At 40.9% G+C, this 14184-nt stretch overlaps 1 protein-coding gene across 7 annotated transcripts; it reads right to left on the bottom strand.

Moving 5' to 3' along the window:
* Window positions 1-80: 80 nt before the first annotated feature.
* On the bottom strand, window positions 81-8274 carry LOC115735560 (helicase-like transcription factor CHR28). Of its 7 annotated transcripts, none has more exons than XM_048283687.1 (12): window positions 8096-8273; window positions 6815-6934; window positions 6491-6719; window positions 5807-6381; window positions 5185-5256; window positions 5035-5112; window positions 4043-4949; window positions 3596-3726; window positions 2432-2653; window positions 1566-2153; window positions 1081-1290; window positions 81-536 (listed from the first exon to the last, which is right to left on the bottom strand). In XM_048283687.1, the coding sequence occupies exons 3-12, from the start codon at window positions 6627-6629 to the stop codon at window positions 432-434; spliced, it is 3027 nt and encodes a 1008-aa protein (XP_048139644.1). In that variant the 5' UTR covers window positions 6630-6719; window positions 6815-6934; window positions 8096-8273; the 3' UTR covers window positions 81-431. The 7 variants fall into 7 exon arrangements, with proteins under 7 accessions (XP_048139644.1, XP_048139640.1, XP_030522720.2 ...); XM_048283683.1 differs by having other exon boundaries at window positions 6491-6713; XM_030666860.2 differs by having other exon boundaries at window positions 6491-6710.
* Between the last annotated feature and the right edge of the window lie 5910 nt (window positions 8275-14184).

Below are 14184 nucleotides of genomic sequence, written 5' to 3'. Positions count from 1 at the left end.
CCGCAAGCACGGACACAAGCAGCCTACAAGAGAGACGACCCCATCAAAGACGGGCAACGTGAACATCAGAGGTTTGCCGAGAGAGAATATACAGAGACAAAATAATCATACCATAAACTATAGAAGGGTCTAATCCTATGCTAAGCTAGTTTAATCTACAGAATAATATTCACATGTTAGCCTGGCTGCTGCATCCACAGCTGGACAAGAACCCCTTTTGTCAACCTAAAATTCAGGCATGGGCAATCTAGAGTTCGCTGTCGATGTTCCTGTCAAAACACCGGTGGCGGCAGGTAATATGCGCGACGGCAGATATTCAAAAATTCCTCACTCCTCTGACTAATGAAAACTTAAATCACTCCCTTGCCCATCCCCAGAGGTTTTCGGAGTGAGAAGACTTACTCAAGACAAAAAATGTGATGGGAACAAATCTATAACAAAAAGAGATATTTGAGATCTTCAACTGTTAGACGAGTTGCGGCACTGCCTCCTTGGTCTTCACCAAAAGCAGACGCCACCATCTTTCTCTTTTCTTCCTGCAAATGACAGCAAGCAAAACGAAGCATGGTAATGAGTTAATATCCCACCATCAAATGGATTTGAAGGCCAGTAGATGTGCCAAATGATTTAAAATAAATAAACAAATAAGGCCTCTTTCAGCATCTATGACTAAGCATATGTCCCTTTGCATAACCATAGTGATAAGGTGTGCATTGCTCTCTCATTGCATAACAATATGATTCTAGCGATGGCTAATTAAAATGACCAGGACGCATGTTTGATTACAATTAAGAGGGACATGGCAATTAACTGGCCATCAAATCTTTTATTGCATCTGATTAATGAAAATTATTAGTTTCCTCGAATAAGAGAACAGACAGCGACGGCACTGACGATAATTAGGTTCCTTGTCTGGAGAAAATGAACAATCGCTAAATTGATGCTAATGTGTATTAAAGAACGGGAATGAACTTGCAAGATGGTTTCATCTTTTTAAAACTGCAAAAGAACCTATAAAAATGTCAGATTCTCAAGCCTAACAGAATTTAGAGGAGGCCACAAAGAGAGACCAAGCAGTACCTGGAGAGCCAAAATTCTATCTTCCACCGTATCCTTAATTGTGATTCGAGATACAGTAACTGGTCGAGTTTGTCCAATTCTATGAGCTCGATCGATAGCTTGATCTTCAGTAGTTGGATTCCACCAAAGATCCAAAAGAATAACATGACAAGCAGCAACCATGTTTAGACCAAGGTTCCCCGCTTTTAATGACATTAGCATAACGATTACCTGCAACAAATTTCAAACATTCAGGTGTCAAGCTCAACAAAATTTTAGGGGAAGACGCAACTTGATTTTCTTGTGAAAACAAATACACGAAAAAAAAAAATTCTCTCTTAGCAGCATCAAGCTCCTATTACACACATTACGACCATATTCCACTAATTACGATAGATATGCAGGGGCCTTTTATCCAGTGCAGTTCTGTGAAAACATGCATATCCAAAGAAAAAGTGACAGGCATTGATAGATGATTGAAATGTTCTCAACTATCGCAGCCAAACCTCGGGATCGGTGTTAAATTCCTTCACAGCTTTGTCTCTTGCAGCAAGGGTCATTGTTCCATCAAGTCGTCTATATGGTATACCACACTGCACCATATTTTGTTCAACCAAGTTTAACATACTCGTCCACTGAGAAAAGACAATTGCTTTAATTGGTCCTTCAGGGGGAGAACTTGAATAAACAGCTGTGTGCTTAACAGCTTTAACTCTGCATGTTGAATCTGCAGTGCCTGTATTTTCGTAAAGAGACTCATCATCACAATCAATGGGACCATGAAGCTCTGCATCTGCACTTTTTCCTCTGCATTGCGCCCGTAGAATCTCAAGAAGAGCTTTGATTTTAGCCGAACTAAACTCATGCTCCATGATCAATGATTTGTCAGCTCGCTGTGAACTTGTCGAACCATTTTCAGAGTCGCCGAGGACGCAACTTCTGAGAATAGCTTTGGAGAAAACAACATCTGGACCGAGTGGTTCTTTACATCTATGTGCAGGACATGTATTATCATCACCATTCAGATATTCAGACACACACTGATAACAGAAAACGTGGCCACAGATAGTAACAACAGGGTGGTCCGGTGTATCCTGAAAATTACATAAAACGAAAACCATTAGATGGGGTAGAATAAATCGATGAAGGAATACAGATTCCAAACTGTCAATCAAATGCCATAGATGACATATTCCATAGTTGAGATGCTAAATGATTTCTTCGGATATGCAGATACACAAGCAAGAACAATGGCTGCAAAAATTAACACTGATTAGTAAAACTGCATTGTGGAGTGCAGACAAAGTGATGAGCACAGGTGTGCATGCACAGATGGTCACAAACACATCCAAACACTCAAAAAAACACGTACATTACACGAAGTACATGTGGACAAGGACGTCTCTAGGCAATCCAGGAGATTGGTAAGCTTATTTCGAGGCAATTTTTTTGCCGTTTGCAAAGAAAAGTTTCCAAGATAGTCAGAAGTGTATCCGTTGACAAGCAATGGATGGTCACAAGCCTGTCGCAGGCGCAAAAGCATCAGAAGAATATTTGCATAGTTCTGTTTCACAGTGCCAGCAGCAGCATATGCCTGCAATATAGAACTAGACAATTAGAAGCACATATGGCCCAACATAAGAAAGAGGGACCACCATAAATTAACCAAAATACAACAGCCAAAATTGTGGAGATGCAATTTGCAATATTACCATGTACATATGGACCAAAAGTATGCAAAACTTCCAAACAGCAAAATTTTGATTGATAGCATCACAATAAAAAGCAATAACACAATGACCACAACCTTGCTAGCATCCTTAGTTTGTTTCCTTTTTTTGGGTGTGTGTTGTTATTTTGGTTGTGTGTGTGTGTTGGAGGGCTGGTTTTTTTTTTTTGGGGGGGGAGGGTTAGCCAATGGAGAGATGTTAGCACAACAAGGAACCACACCACATCAAACTTAAATTAGAGGCAACGACACCTCAAATCATAATTTCTTGACGGACTACACAATTCCCCCAGAAGCAATATCACCTCAAATCATACTTTTTTTATGGGCGACACTATCTGGAAATCTACCCAATACCCCTTTCCGGTCCCATCCATCCACAGTGGCCAAAAAATTGACCTAATGAAAAGGAGAAAGCAAACAACAGATGTGCCAAGAATCATACTCTTCTCCACAGTCAATTTGTCTCTACCTGTCATTGGACCTACCGCCACCAAATTCTATCTCTTGGAATTATGTGAATTCTTCACTGTGTACAGTTAGTGCAAAATCTAACTAAAGCACTAATATCGAGAACACAAACAACACAAAAATGAGTTGTTAATATGAAGATAAAGGAACACGCATTTAGCAGAATCATATCCAAAATGATATAAACAGAGACCATGTTCCAAATAGTCTCAGTGGCAGCACAATATATGACTAGAAAAGGCTCTTTTAAATGACTATGAATGGTACTAGTCTTGCTAGCTTAATAACGATACACTATAATGCCGGTGAGAAAATTTCAGAAAGTCCGTTCCTCACCTTGAATTGCATACGTGAATCGAGCTCCAGTTGGGTGTAGAAATCCCTCTCTTCTTTGGAGAAATCCACCGTAGCCAAGCATATTGATTTTGGAGGCAATGTAATTATCGGCTCCCCATCAATCAATGTTCCTTGAGTTTGAAAATATCTGATCAGTTTCCTCAAATAAATTCATTATCCGACATATCACAGGTAAATCATTAAGGACACACCAATGACAAGCAAAATTGATTTCAAATACTAATCAACAATTCCAATCAAAGCATCCCAAATGTTATAAGTACGCGAGTCGGGCAGGAATGGAGATTTTTGTATTGAATGACTGATTTGGGTTGCATGCCCCTTGTAGGAGGGAAATAACTACCATCAAATCATAGATCTAGGATTTCAAAAAAATAATAAGAAGAAGAAGAAGAAGCAACTGTACACAAGCAAAAAGAAACTCACCTTTTGTACGACGCAGCATTATAGCCCTAAGGATTGCTTGGAGCTTCTTGTAACCATGGAGCGAATTTCGCGATATAGGAATCTTTATGGTCGTACAAAATGATTTATATGCAGCATATGGTTCATACCTCAAGAATCTGAAGTAGCTGTATAAATCATCAATTGAATTCTGTATCGGAGTTCCAGATAAGCACCATCTTGTTTTGGCTCGAAGGCTACAGCATGCTCTAGCAACTTGAGTCCTGTGATTTTTTATCGTCTGGGCTTCATCCAAAATCACCCTAAGCCACCCTACTCTAGCAAGTGCACCACTGCTACAATCAAAAGACGAACTATCAAAACCTGTTCTACCCTTCTTCCCTTTCTTACTAACATTGATAGCTTTTTTCCTCTTCTTACTAGCTGAAAACTCCGGCGACAATCCATATGCTTCCCCATTTCTTTCTTCAGCATCATCCTCATCTACCACAGGTTGTTTTGGTACTTCAATTGTCACAATAGCATATGTCGTGACGACTACGTCATAAGTAGCCAGTTCAACAGGATCCTTTGTCCTAGTTCCTCCATGATAGACCAAAACCTTAAGCTTGGCTGCCCCTGCAACTTTCTCATCCAACTCCCTAGCCCACTGCCGGAGAACACTGGCAGGACAAACAACCAATGTGCCTCCAGCGGGCCTCCGCTTACTGAATGCATGGGTGGAAGTACTCACTTCTGGAACAGGTTTTGAATCCTTGGATTCTGCAGGAACCTGGGAATTGTTCAAAGCATTGTTACCGTTATCATCATCGTCATCCAAATTCAGCGCTTCAGTTTTGGGATTGGGCATGCTTTCCGACTTTGATTTAGACTGCAGATACCGTTGCATTTGTATAAGGGCAATCATAGAGATGGTCTTACCAAGGCCCTGCATCATCCGTACAGTTAATCTAGGATGAAATAAGGAGAACAGTTGACAAATATGTAGGCTAAAAGAATTGGCAGAAATTGACCTGATCATCAGCCAAAATTCCACCCAAACAGTGCAAACTTCTTGTTTCCTTTTGAAGCATCCATGCCAAGGCAATTTTCTACTAAGACAATAGTTAGGGAAAATCCATATTTATTTCAGATAATGGAACAGAGATGGTATTTAGAAGCACCTGATGTCTTAACAGAGGTACAGACAACAGACCATCGGGTAAATTAGCTTCCATTTTTGGTTGATTAAGATCCTGTGAGAGTTCAAATATCAGGCCTTGACACTCAAACGCAAATATTCACCATTGAAAACTAAACAGATTGTGCACCAGCCCAAACATTCAACTTTCCGTTTTTTTTTTTCAACAAACCAGTGCAGAATTCGTAGAGTGAATAGATCCAGTACATGGAAAAGATAGCCTAGAGGTTAGTGGGATGTTTAACACCAGATGGCCAATGATATTAACAAACTCAAGCCCAGCAGGGATTGCTGGCTTACCAATCACCGAGGTTAGTGGTTCTTGGCTCCTTGCGTCTAAAAAGTTAGCTGGCTCCTTGCGTCTAAAAAGTTAGCTGGCCAATATTATACCAAGATCACTGTATACCATATTGTCATTACTAATCACTACTCCGAAAAACTAAGCTATCACCACAACTTGTTGATAGCACACCTAAAAGATCAAAATTCACTTAAAAACTGAAATGCCACGTGTTGACAAGTTATGACAAGGACAAATTGGCATCACGACGTTAAGTCATCCAACATGTAGATTCATATTAACTTGAAATTAACAGCAATAGCACCTCTAATGCCGCTTGATAAATCAGTCTCTCGTCATCTTTGGACATCCTTTCATCACCAATCCCAGAATGAAAAATGGGATCACTTGAACCGGCAACCTGTGCAGCAGAAACAGACTTCGCGGGCATAATTGACGGTGGCAAAATCCTACTACTTTTATTCTCAATCATGATAACGTCATCATCAGGGTTCCTGCTCCAATGGTCTCTCATGTAGCTCTTGCTGTCTGTTGAAATCGGCCGTGAAGAGTTTCCATTGATGTCATTAATACAAATATTGTCCCCATTCTCTTCATAAAGATTCGCTTTATTAGTGAGCACATGTGGCCGGAAAGATGACGGAAGTGTTCTCTTCAAAGCCTGCTGTGATGAAAGTCTTTCATAATCACCAGTAGGGCTAATAGAAATTCGGGAGTTTATGGCTGAAGGCAGAGCTGAATGCCCATTTTCAGGAAAATATCTGACATCATCATCCTGTGAGCTTTGAGCAGAGGATCCAATTCCATCACTGAAGGAAGAATTTGCATGAACTTTCACGTGTGGAACATATCTCAAAGAGCTTCCAGAAGTGGCAGTTTCTTTAGCAGCAGAAAGTAATTGTCCGTGAGAACGAGATTCATCTCAAAGCTTATTAGTTTCTCCTATATTTTATCGACCAAATTTTACTAAGGAACTTCATTTACTAACCTGGCCTCCTAGCGCTCGCACCAGAAGTCAAACTCGAATCCCATGGTGGAAGAACCCTTCTATCTTGGGCAGTACCACTTCTCCCACTGTCTTCCACCTCCGTTTCGCTATCCGACGAACTTATCTCTATAGGATCCATTGCCAACTTGCTGCTGCGTAACTTACCACACCTTTCCCTCTTGGCAGCAAATGAAGAGCAAGAACTAATCAACGAGCAAACCTGCTAATTCTTTTGATATGATTATCATGTTAATATGCAACAACGCGGACACCAAAATACAAGCCAAATCATTATGCTGCCAAAACTTAAATTTCTTGACTCACCAAATCTGCAAAAAACCTGGAGATCCAACGGATTAAAAGAAAGCATCTCCACATTGAATCATTGGAATTACAGAGATGATCCCCATGGTCAGAAGCATAAGTCATCTCCAGGTCCACTGGCTTCAAAATTATGACATTGCAATCACAAAACTTTCTTGTGAGGTCAAAATAAAATGTTCATTATAAAGCACAAGGGCAGACAAAAATGAGGGACAAAAGAAGCTCAAAGACTAGAGCTCGTTTCCACCCAAGAATATGCGTCCAGTGTCTGAAAATGAATAGTAATAAATGCATAGTATAGAGTTAAGCTATGCAAGGGTTTTCTAGAGCCTGCTCATTCACCAACTGATACACCACTCACTTACATGGAGTTGCCTCCTTTTTTCTTCTCTCAACTGAATAGGATAACCGCTACCAACCAAAACGAAGAAAAGACCTGAAAAGGTCTAGGTAAGGCTGGTAGCCCACAAGTCGACAGCACTCTGCCTAGCTATTACGAAGGATCGCTAGATTACTATTTCCTTGCACAATAACACCCCGAGATCATGATCCACTACTCCAGCAACTGTCAGTCCTCAGAACAATCCGGTCTAGATGGGCTAATTGCCCTCTGGCTCACTGTGTTATCGATCATTCTCATTTCGTGCATGAAAAGTGAACTTCTGCTGATTTCTCTTTTCGCGGAGACTATCTATTTGTGAAATCATATTCCGCATAACACATCTTTGAAACTCATCATGCATCAATAGCGTACCCACCAGTTACCAAGCAGTCCTTCACATACTGCCCTTAATACAGCTTTCGAGCGACCGCTCCCAATAATACCGGAGGAATCATGTATTTGCAAAGACTATGAAAGTGATAGCAAGAATCAACATCCTATCACACTAGCAGAAACAGAAGGCAGAATCTTCGTCCATGAGTCCCTAATTAGACAATAGAAATTTAGTCGCGAATTCAAATGGGTCGTCACTAAACAGCAAAAATCACTTCTACCGTCCATCCCCAGTTATGAGACCAATTGCCCAAACCCCGAAAAGGATCAAGGAAATTGCGCTTTCTTGGTGTTGCCGTCACGCACAACCATTGTAAAACAAACAGAGGAGGGGGTCAATTGCGAAGAGAAATCGTGCAAAGCGAAGAAGTCAATGCTGTTACGCACCGAAAGTTTCGAACTTTACTATTAATCTGGCGTAGAGAGCCGTGAAAAGAGAGAGAGACAGAGGAGATAATTGAGCATACGATAAGCGAAGATTTTGATAAAGAAACAAGAAACCCTACCTTTGATGGTCGATCGCCATTGTACCCGCGGCTTCGGAGCGGTACTTCCAGTTCACAGTTACAGAAAAACCAGAAGCAACGAAAAAAATCAAAATTGGAGCTTCGCAGGCAGAGAGAGAGAGAAGAGAGAGAGCGAGCAACGGCGGCGTTTCGAACAGGCAAAGGCGAAGTCGTCTTCAATTAAGGGTTTCCTTCTATTAACTTCTATAACGAATATTAAAAGAGTCCAGATAAAAAGTGAGCTTAAGGCAAAATACAGAGGCCGCATTTCATCGTCCGAATAAAATTCAGAGAATATATTTTATTCTATTCTGTATTTGGTAGTTATCTAAAACAGGATCAAGGGATATAAGACTATATTTGATCATTCTGATTTCTCATTAGAATAGGACTGGATATGAAACGGTAAGAAATTCATGGATATTTTCATATTTCATCTGTTATTCGATAAATTACGGATTTAAAGTCTAGATAATTTTATTTCATATCATATCCGTGATTCTATTCGATAGCATATGGTTATCGAAAAAATTATATTGTAGCGTGGAGTGAAAGCAAAGCAACAGCACATGCAAGTATTTGTCGATTCAATTTAAAAGCTCCGAAAAACGCTAGAGATAAAAAATTACATTGTCACATATCCATTCAGACATACCCGCAATAGATTTGCAAACGTAGCCATTGCACCGCACGTTACATCAGCCCCTAAAGACTTGCAGAGCGCCTTCGGAGAGGTAGATTTCCAACGATGGTAAGAAGTGCAAGGGCACAGCTTATCTCTCCACTCAATGAGTTGTTTTTATCCTCACGTGGGTTCAATTTAAGGCTGTCATCATTCTCTGTCGTCGTATTAGCAGTTTGAGGCTTTTTGTTCAGATAGCGTGTAGCTTTCTTTAGAGTCCCCACTGCAGGATATCGGCTCCGGGTTGCGACAAAGTCCACATGTTCCAGATTCATGGAAGAACAGGAGGCCCGATGAGAATTCACCGTGACAGCAGAAAAAGCTACCGTTGTCGCCATTGCCATCGAGTTCTTCTCTTCGAGAACATTTTTCTGCTTTTCGAGAGGGACCCCGGAGTTCATCGGCAACGGTAACATTGACGGCGACGGCACTATTTCCTTCGTGATCTTCCTGGGACTGACTTTTATCCGAATGACCAAACGCAGCCTATATAGGAGATAAAATAATCCTAAGAGGGAGATGAGATAGAACCAAATAGAATTTCTCTTATCCATCGCTCTAGGGGTGTCAAAAAGGCCCGGGCGGACCCGACCCGGCCCGCCCCGCCCCGACCCGACCCTCAAATTTAGAATGCTTTGGAGCCGGGCCTTGGTACTGTTTTGATAGGAGCTGGTGTCATTTCGAATATGGGCCGGTGTCATTAGCTTTCAGCTGATAGCCCGAAAAAACAAAGCCCACGACGCTAGGTTGCTCAGTGCTCACTACGCTGCTCAGTGCTCACATTTTCAAAACCCTAGTTTGATCGCGAGAGAGAGAGAGAGAGACTGAGAGAGAGAACGAAATGGAGAAGGAGATCGGTCTGCGAGTGCGAGTGCGAGTGCGAGTGTGATGTCGACGACGAGGTATGCCGCACGCATGACAAGCTCAACAGGTTCCACTCCGACCTTCTCCTCTCCACTTGAAGTGAATTCTCTCCTTCTCCATCACACCATGTAAGCAAATCTTCCATCTTTTCTCCTGCTCTCCTCCTGTCTGTCTTTCTGTTTCGTTTTTTTTTTTTTTTGTCGTTTAAGCTCTTTTAATTCGATCTCTCTCACTCCTCGTTTCTTTTTCCCCGTAACGCCTTAGGTAAACAAGTAACATATGAATGACCATTTCTTCTGTGTGGATGTTTTTCCTTCTTGGGTTTGGTCTGGTTCGGCGGATTTCAGGTGGGATTTCATGGAGGGAGATCTGATCCGTCTGGCAATTGGAGGTCCTCATGATGGCCCTCGAGAATAGAGGTGTGATTCGCCTCGGCGCCCCCTATGTCTTCCCTTGTTCCTTTGTTCGTCTTTGCGTGCGTGAGTTGTTTCCGATTTCGCGGGTGTGATTTTGTTGTTCTTGGGATTGTGCCAAAACCCGTGATTGGGGTGATGCCGGTGATGGTGCATTTGGGATTTGATTGATCTCAGGGTGTCGTGGTTTTGGGATTCTTGAATTTCTTATGCGGTTCGGGTGGCGATAAATATAGAAGTTTGATGAGTGAAGTCTGATCTATCTCCCTTTGAGAAAGTTATCAGAGCTTCTCCAACGAGGCGCAGATGGGCTCCTGGGAAGCTTTTTGACTTATGAGATATGTTTTTGCAGTCCAATCTTTGCGGGACTAAAGCTTTTTCCTATAAGCGGTACGATCGGTTTTGCCGGCTTTGTTTTCCTGTGAATAAGCAATTCTTGATTCGCAGATTACTTGAAGCTGTGATGATCTTTTAGCCTAGCTATGTGATCTTTGCTCGATGTTTTAAAATTTCTCAATAGCATCACGTGAATATCCATGCAATCAAGCCAATTGCTGCACGAAAAAAAAAATTATTAACTAACAATGAAGGTATGATTGTGAATTTTATTCGAAAGAGAAGTTAGGTTAATATTAACCCACGAGTAGAATTCGCAGCTAAGCAATGGATTTGTCCGTGTAGATTAGGCACACGACGGAGGCTTGATACTCCCTAAATTCCCTATCGAATGTGAATAATTACGTTCGGCCACCCGACCACTCAAACTTTAGCTCGCTTTAACCTTAGACCGTGAAGTTAGTGTACGCATTTTCCCGAGCATCCAAGGTGGATTTCATGGTGATAATAGACCAAAAGGGTTGATAATTGATGCGGTATGTCATGTACTATGGTTTTTGGGCGCATTTTTCGTCCAAGTTAATCCTCATGGTTAAAATTTAAGTGGCCTTGTTTCATGCAGTGTTTCCAAAAACTCGAAATCAGCCAATTTGCTGCTTCAGTCAGACCCTTTTTTAGCGACTCCTCAAGAAGTTCAATCTGTTCGTCTTCATCTTCGGAGGGTTCCAATCCTTGTATTCTTAATGGATGAGGTAATTTCTATGTTGCATAATCTTGCACAAGTGTTGCCTATTGATAAAGTGAAGTGTTTGTGCATCTTTCTTCTTATAACAATAGTGGATTCGTACATATAGATATAGTCATGTTGGCAGATTTCACTAGTGATATGAATCAGCCATTTGCATTAAACAAAGCAACTTATTTGTTTAACAATGATTGATATAGTTTCGAAATCCTTTTCATGTAGTAGTTTAACAGCATTGTTTCACTGGTTGTTTGTGACTTGAGAGCTTTTAGTAATTAATGTTGAATGTTTAATTTGTTAGATGTCCGAAACTAGTGCTTCAAGTACCATGGACAAAAAGAGGAGATCTACCGTGTGGGAACATTTCAAACAGATTCTTGATAAAGATAAAGCTGAATGTTTATATTGTGGGGCTAATATAGGTTGTGCTAGTGGTCAAGGCACCAGTTCAATGCATCGTCATTTATCAAGGTGTAAGGAATACCCTTATGCAAATGTCGATAAAAGGCAAAGAAGTGCCTTGGGTCGATTTGGTGGGGTTGGTAGTTCATCTGGACCTTGGAAATTTGACCAAGATGTTAGTCGAATGGACCTATCAAGTGAGGAAAGATGTGAACGCTATAGCGCTACCTTTGATATCTTAAGTTGGTGGAAAGGAAATTCTTCGAGATATCCTATCCTCTCTTCCATTGCTCGAGATATCTTGGCCGTACCAGTTTCGACCGTAGCATCGGAGGCCGCATTTAGCACAGGAGGTCGTGTGCTTGATGTGTTTCGTAGCTCCTTAACCCCTAGCATGGTTGAGGCTTTGATATGTGCTCAAGATTGGTTACGAAGTGGGCCGGTTTCTTGTTCAATTGAGGAGGACTTAGAAGAACTCGAAAAATTTGAGTCGAGTAAAAAAAATATAGTTGTAGAACATTTATACCATTTTATATTTCAATGGATATGTTAGTTCTCATTTTCATCGTAAATTTAATGCAGAGTTGCCTACTACGACCACCGAGCTAAACTTGACATCGATGCCTCTTGATGATTAACGAAGTTGGAGGTTGGTACATGTAATTTTGAAAAGTATACACTGTTGTAGTTCTAAAAACTATCGCACAGAATTGTTGTTTGAGTTTTGTTAAGCTTGGCAGTCCTGATTTGTTTGCTTCTCCCTGTTCTAGTATAGAAACAGAATCCAGACTGATTTCTGTCAAGTGGGTTCTATTTGTTTAATGAGAAAAACCTTAAACATGGATATTTGCAGCTAGGCCAGTACAATACTTAGTTATTAAAATGATGCATCTGTGAGCTCTGGTATCCTGGGGGCTTCAAATGACATTGAGCATTAGGCATTTTACATGGGTGTTTTGTCAATTGTATGGTTAATGATATGTTTTAGTCAGCTTCAAGGTATATGTCTTATAAAAACTATCACGAGACTTTTAGAAAAAGGCTAAGCTGAAAGTTTTTTTGGTATATATTCTTGAAATTGTTGTTTTAACGTGATGTGCAGTAAAATGAGAAACAGAAAATAGTTGAATTCAATGACACTATAAAGTATCCTCTTCGAAGAAGGGGGAAGTTTGCTATCTCTAAAGCTAAATACACAAACACACACAAACCAGGTATATGATTTTAAAGCATAAGTTACAGCATTATTAGCATAAATTTTTATCTTAGCAGAAGTTTTACTCATGTATTTGCAGGTCTATGGTGTATCATGGCTAGTGATCTTCCTCATATTGTTTGTGATGAGGTTGGTCCAACTACAGGGTATGCTAGAATCTCGCATCAGGTTTACAATAAGGAAGAGGATTACTACAAGTTTAGAGATGCGATTAACAAACTTGTGGGCACTAAGTTCACTTGCAAGCTTCTTCATGATTAGTAAGGTGAGCTCCTTGAATTCATCAACAATAAACTTATAATATGCTATTGTTGTTCTTTTCCTGGTTTAGCAAACACTAAGTTAGTTTTCTCCATGAATCTGTGGAAAACGGTGGCACTTTTTTAACAGTGATGATCTGGTCTTTAGTCTGGACCATTGTGATTGTGAAACATCTGTTAAGGTGGTCTCTTGCAGAAGACTTTGATTTTTAATAATCAGAGCACTGCATTCAAGTCAGAAGTCCTCACTGGACATCAACATCTAATATTAATGAGAACTATCTGCAAATGCAATTGTGAGATGGGATAAGAGCTTACTATACCTTTCTGAGTCGCTTGATGCTAAGCGGAGATGCTTGCTTTTAATCTTGGCTGGTATTTGAGAACTCCAGCTCTAGAGGTAGAATGACTGACAAATAACTAGCAGACAGATACAGAAAGCGTAATAGGAACTGGTTTGATTTGGGATCTTGGTCTTGCAGAAAATTCTAATTCAGTGGCACGTAGGACATGTTTTCGATGTATTTCTTTGAGGCTTACGTTCTAATTACTCTTCTGCTGGCCAGTACGAAGTTCAGGTGGGTGGTAGAGGTACTCTGTTTTAATTCTGTCTAGCATAATGGTGAGGTAGGGTGAAGAAAGCCCCTTTTGTCCCTATTGGCAGTATCAGTTCTTAGGCTTTGTCAATGGTCATACAGTTGTTTTCATGTAATCTCCAGCGCCGCCACCTTGAATCGACCCTCTTTCACGTCTCTTATTTTGTGAGTTCATGTAGGTTGTCTCCTGAATCGGTATTGTTCGTGTCCAACCGTGTCAACTTCAAGACCGCGGGATCACGCATTGTAGATGGCATCCGAGCAATCCGCCAAGTCGCTAGATTCCTTGGAGCTTTCGGACTATAGTACTGGCCGGCAACTCTAAGCACATCCTGTTTTGTGATTTGTCTCTTGAAGATTGAATCCTGTTAGCTGCTGCGGAGTCGGGAACAAAGTTGAGGTGTCGAGGTTCTCAAGCTTCTCAACGGAAAGCTTCCTAAAGTGGGACTTCATTTAACCTTTCGAATGCATGCCTGTGTTTGTGGGAGATGCTAGAAGAGAAGTGATATGCTATAATTTGCCGCAACCGATTCGGCCATCTTGTGACGGAGCCGATTTCACCGGCCGCCCTTCAA

The sequence above is a fragment of the Rhodamnia argentea genome, chromosome 8 (genome assembly GCF_020921035.1).
Source record: "Rhodamnia argentea isolate NSW1041297 chromosome 8, ASM2092103v1, whole genome shotgun sequence".
In the NCBI taxonomy this organism is placed as follows: Eukaryota; Viridiplantae; Streptophyta; class Magnoliopsida; order Myrtales; family Myrtaceae; genus Rhodamnia; species Rhodamnia argentea.
Note: the sequence above shows the minus strand (reverse complement) of the source record. Positions and strands in the feature narration are given on the sequence as shown.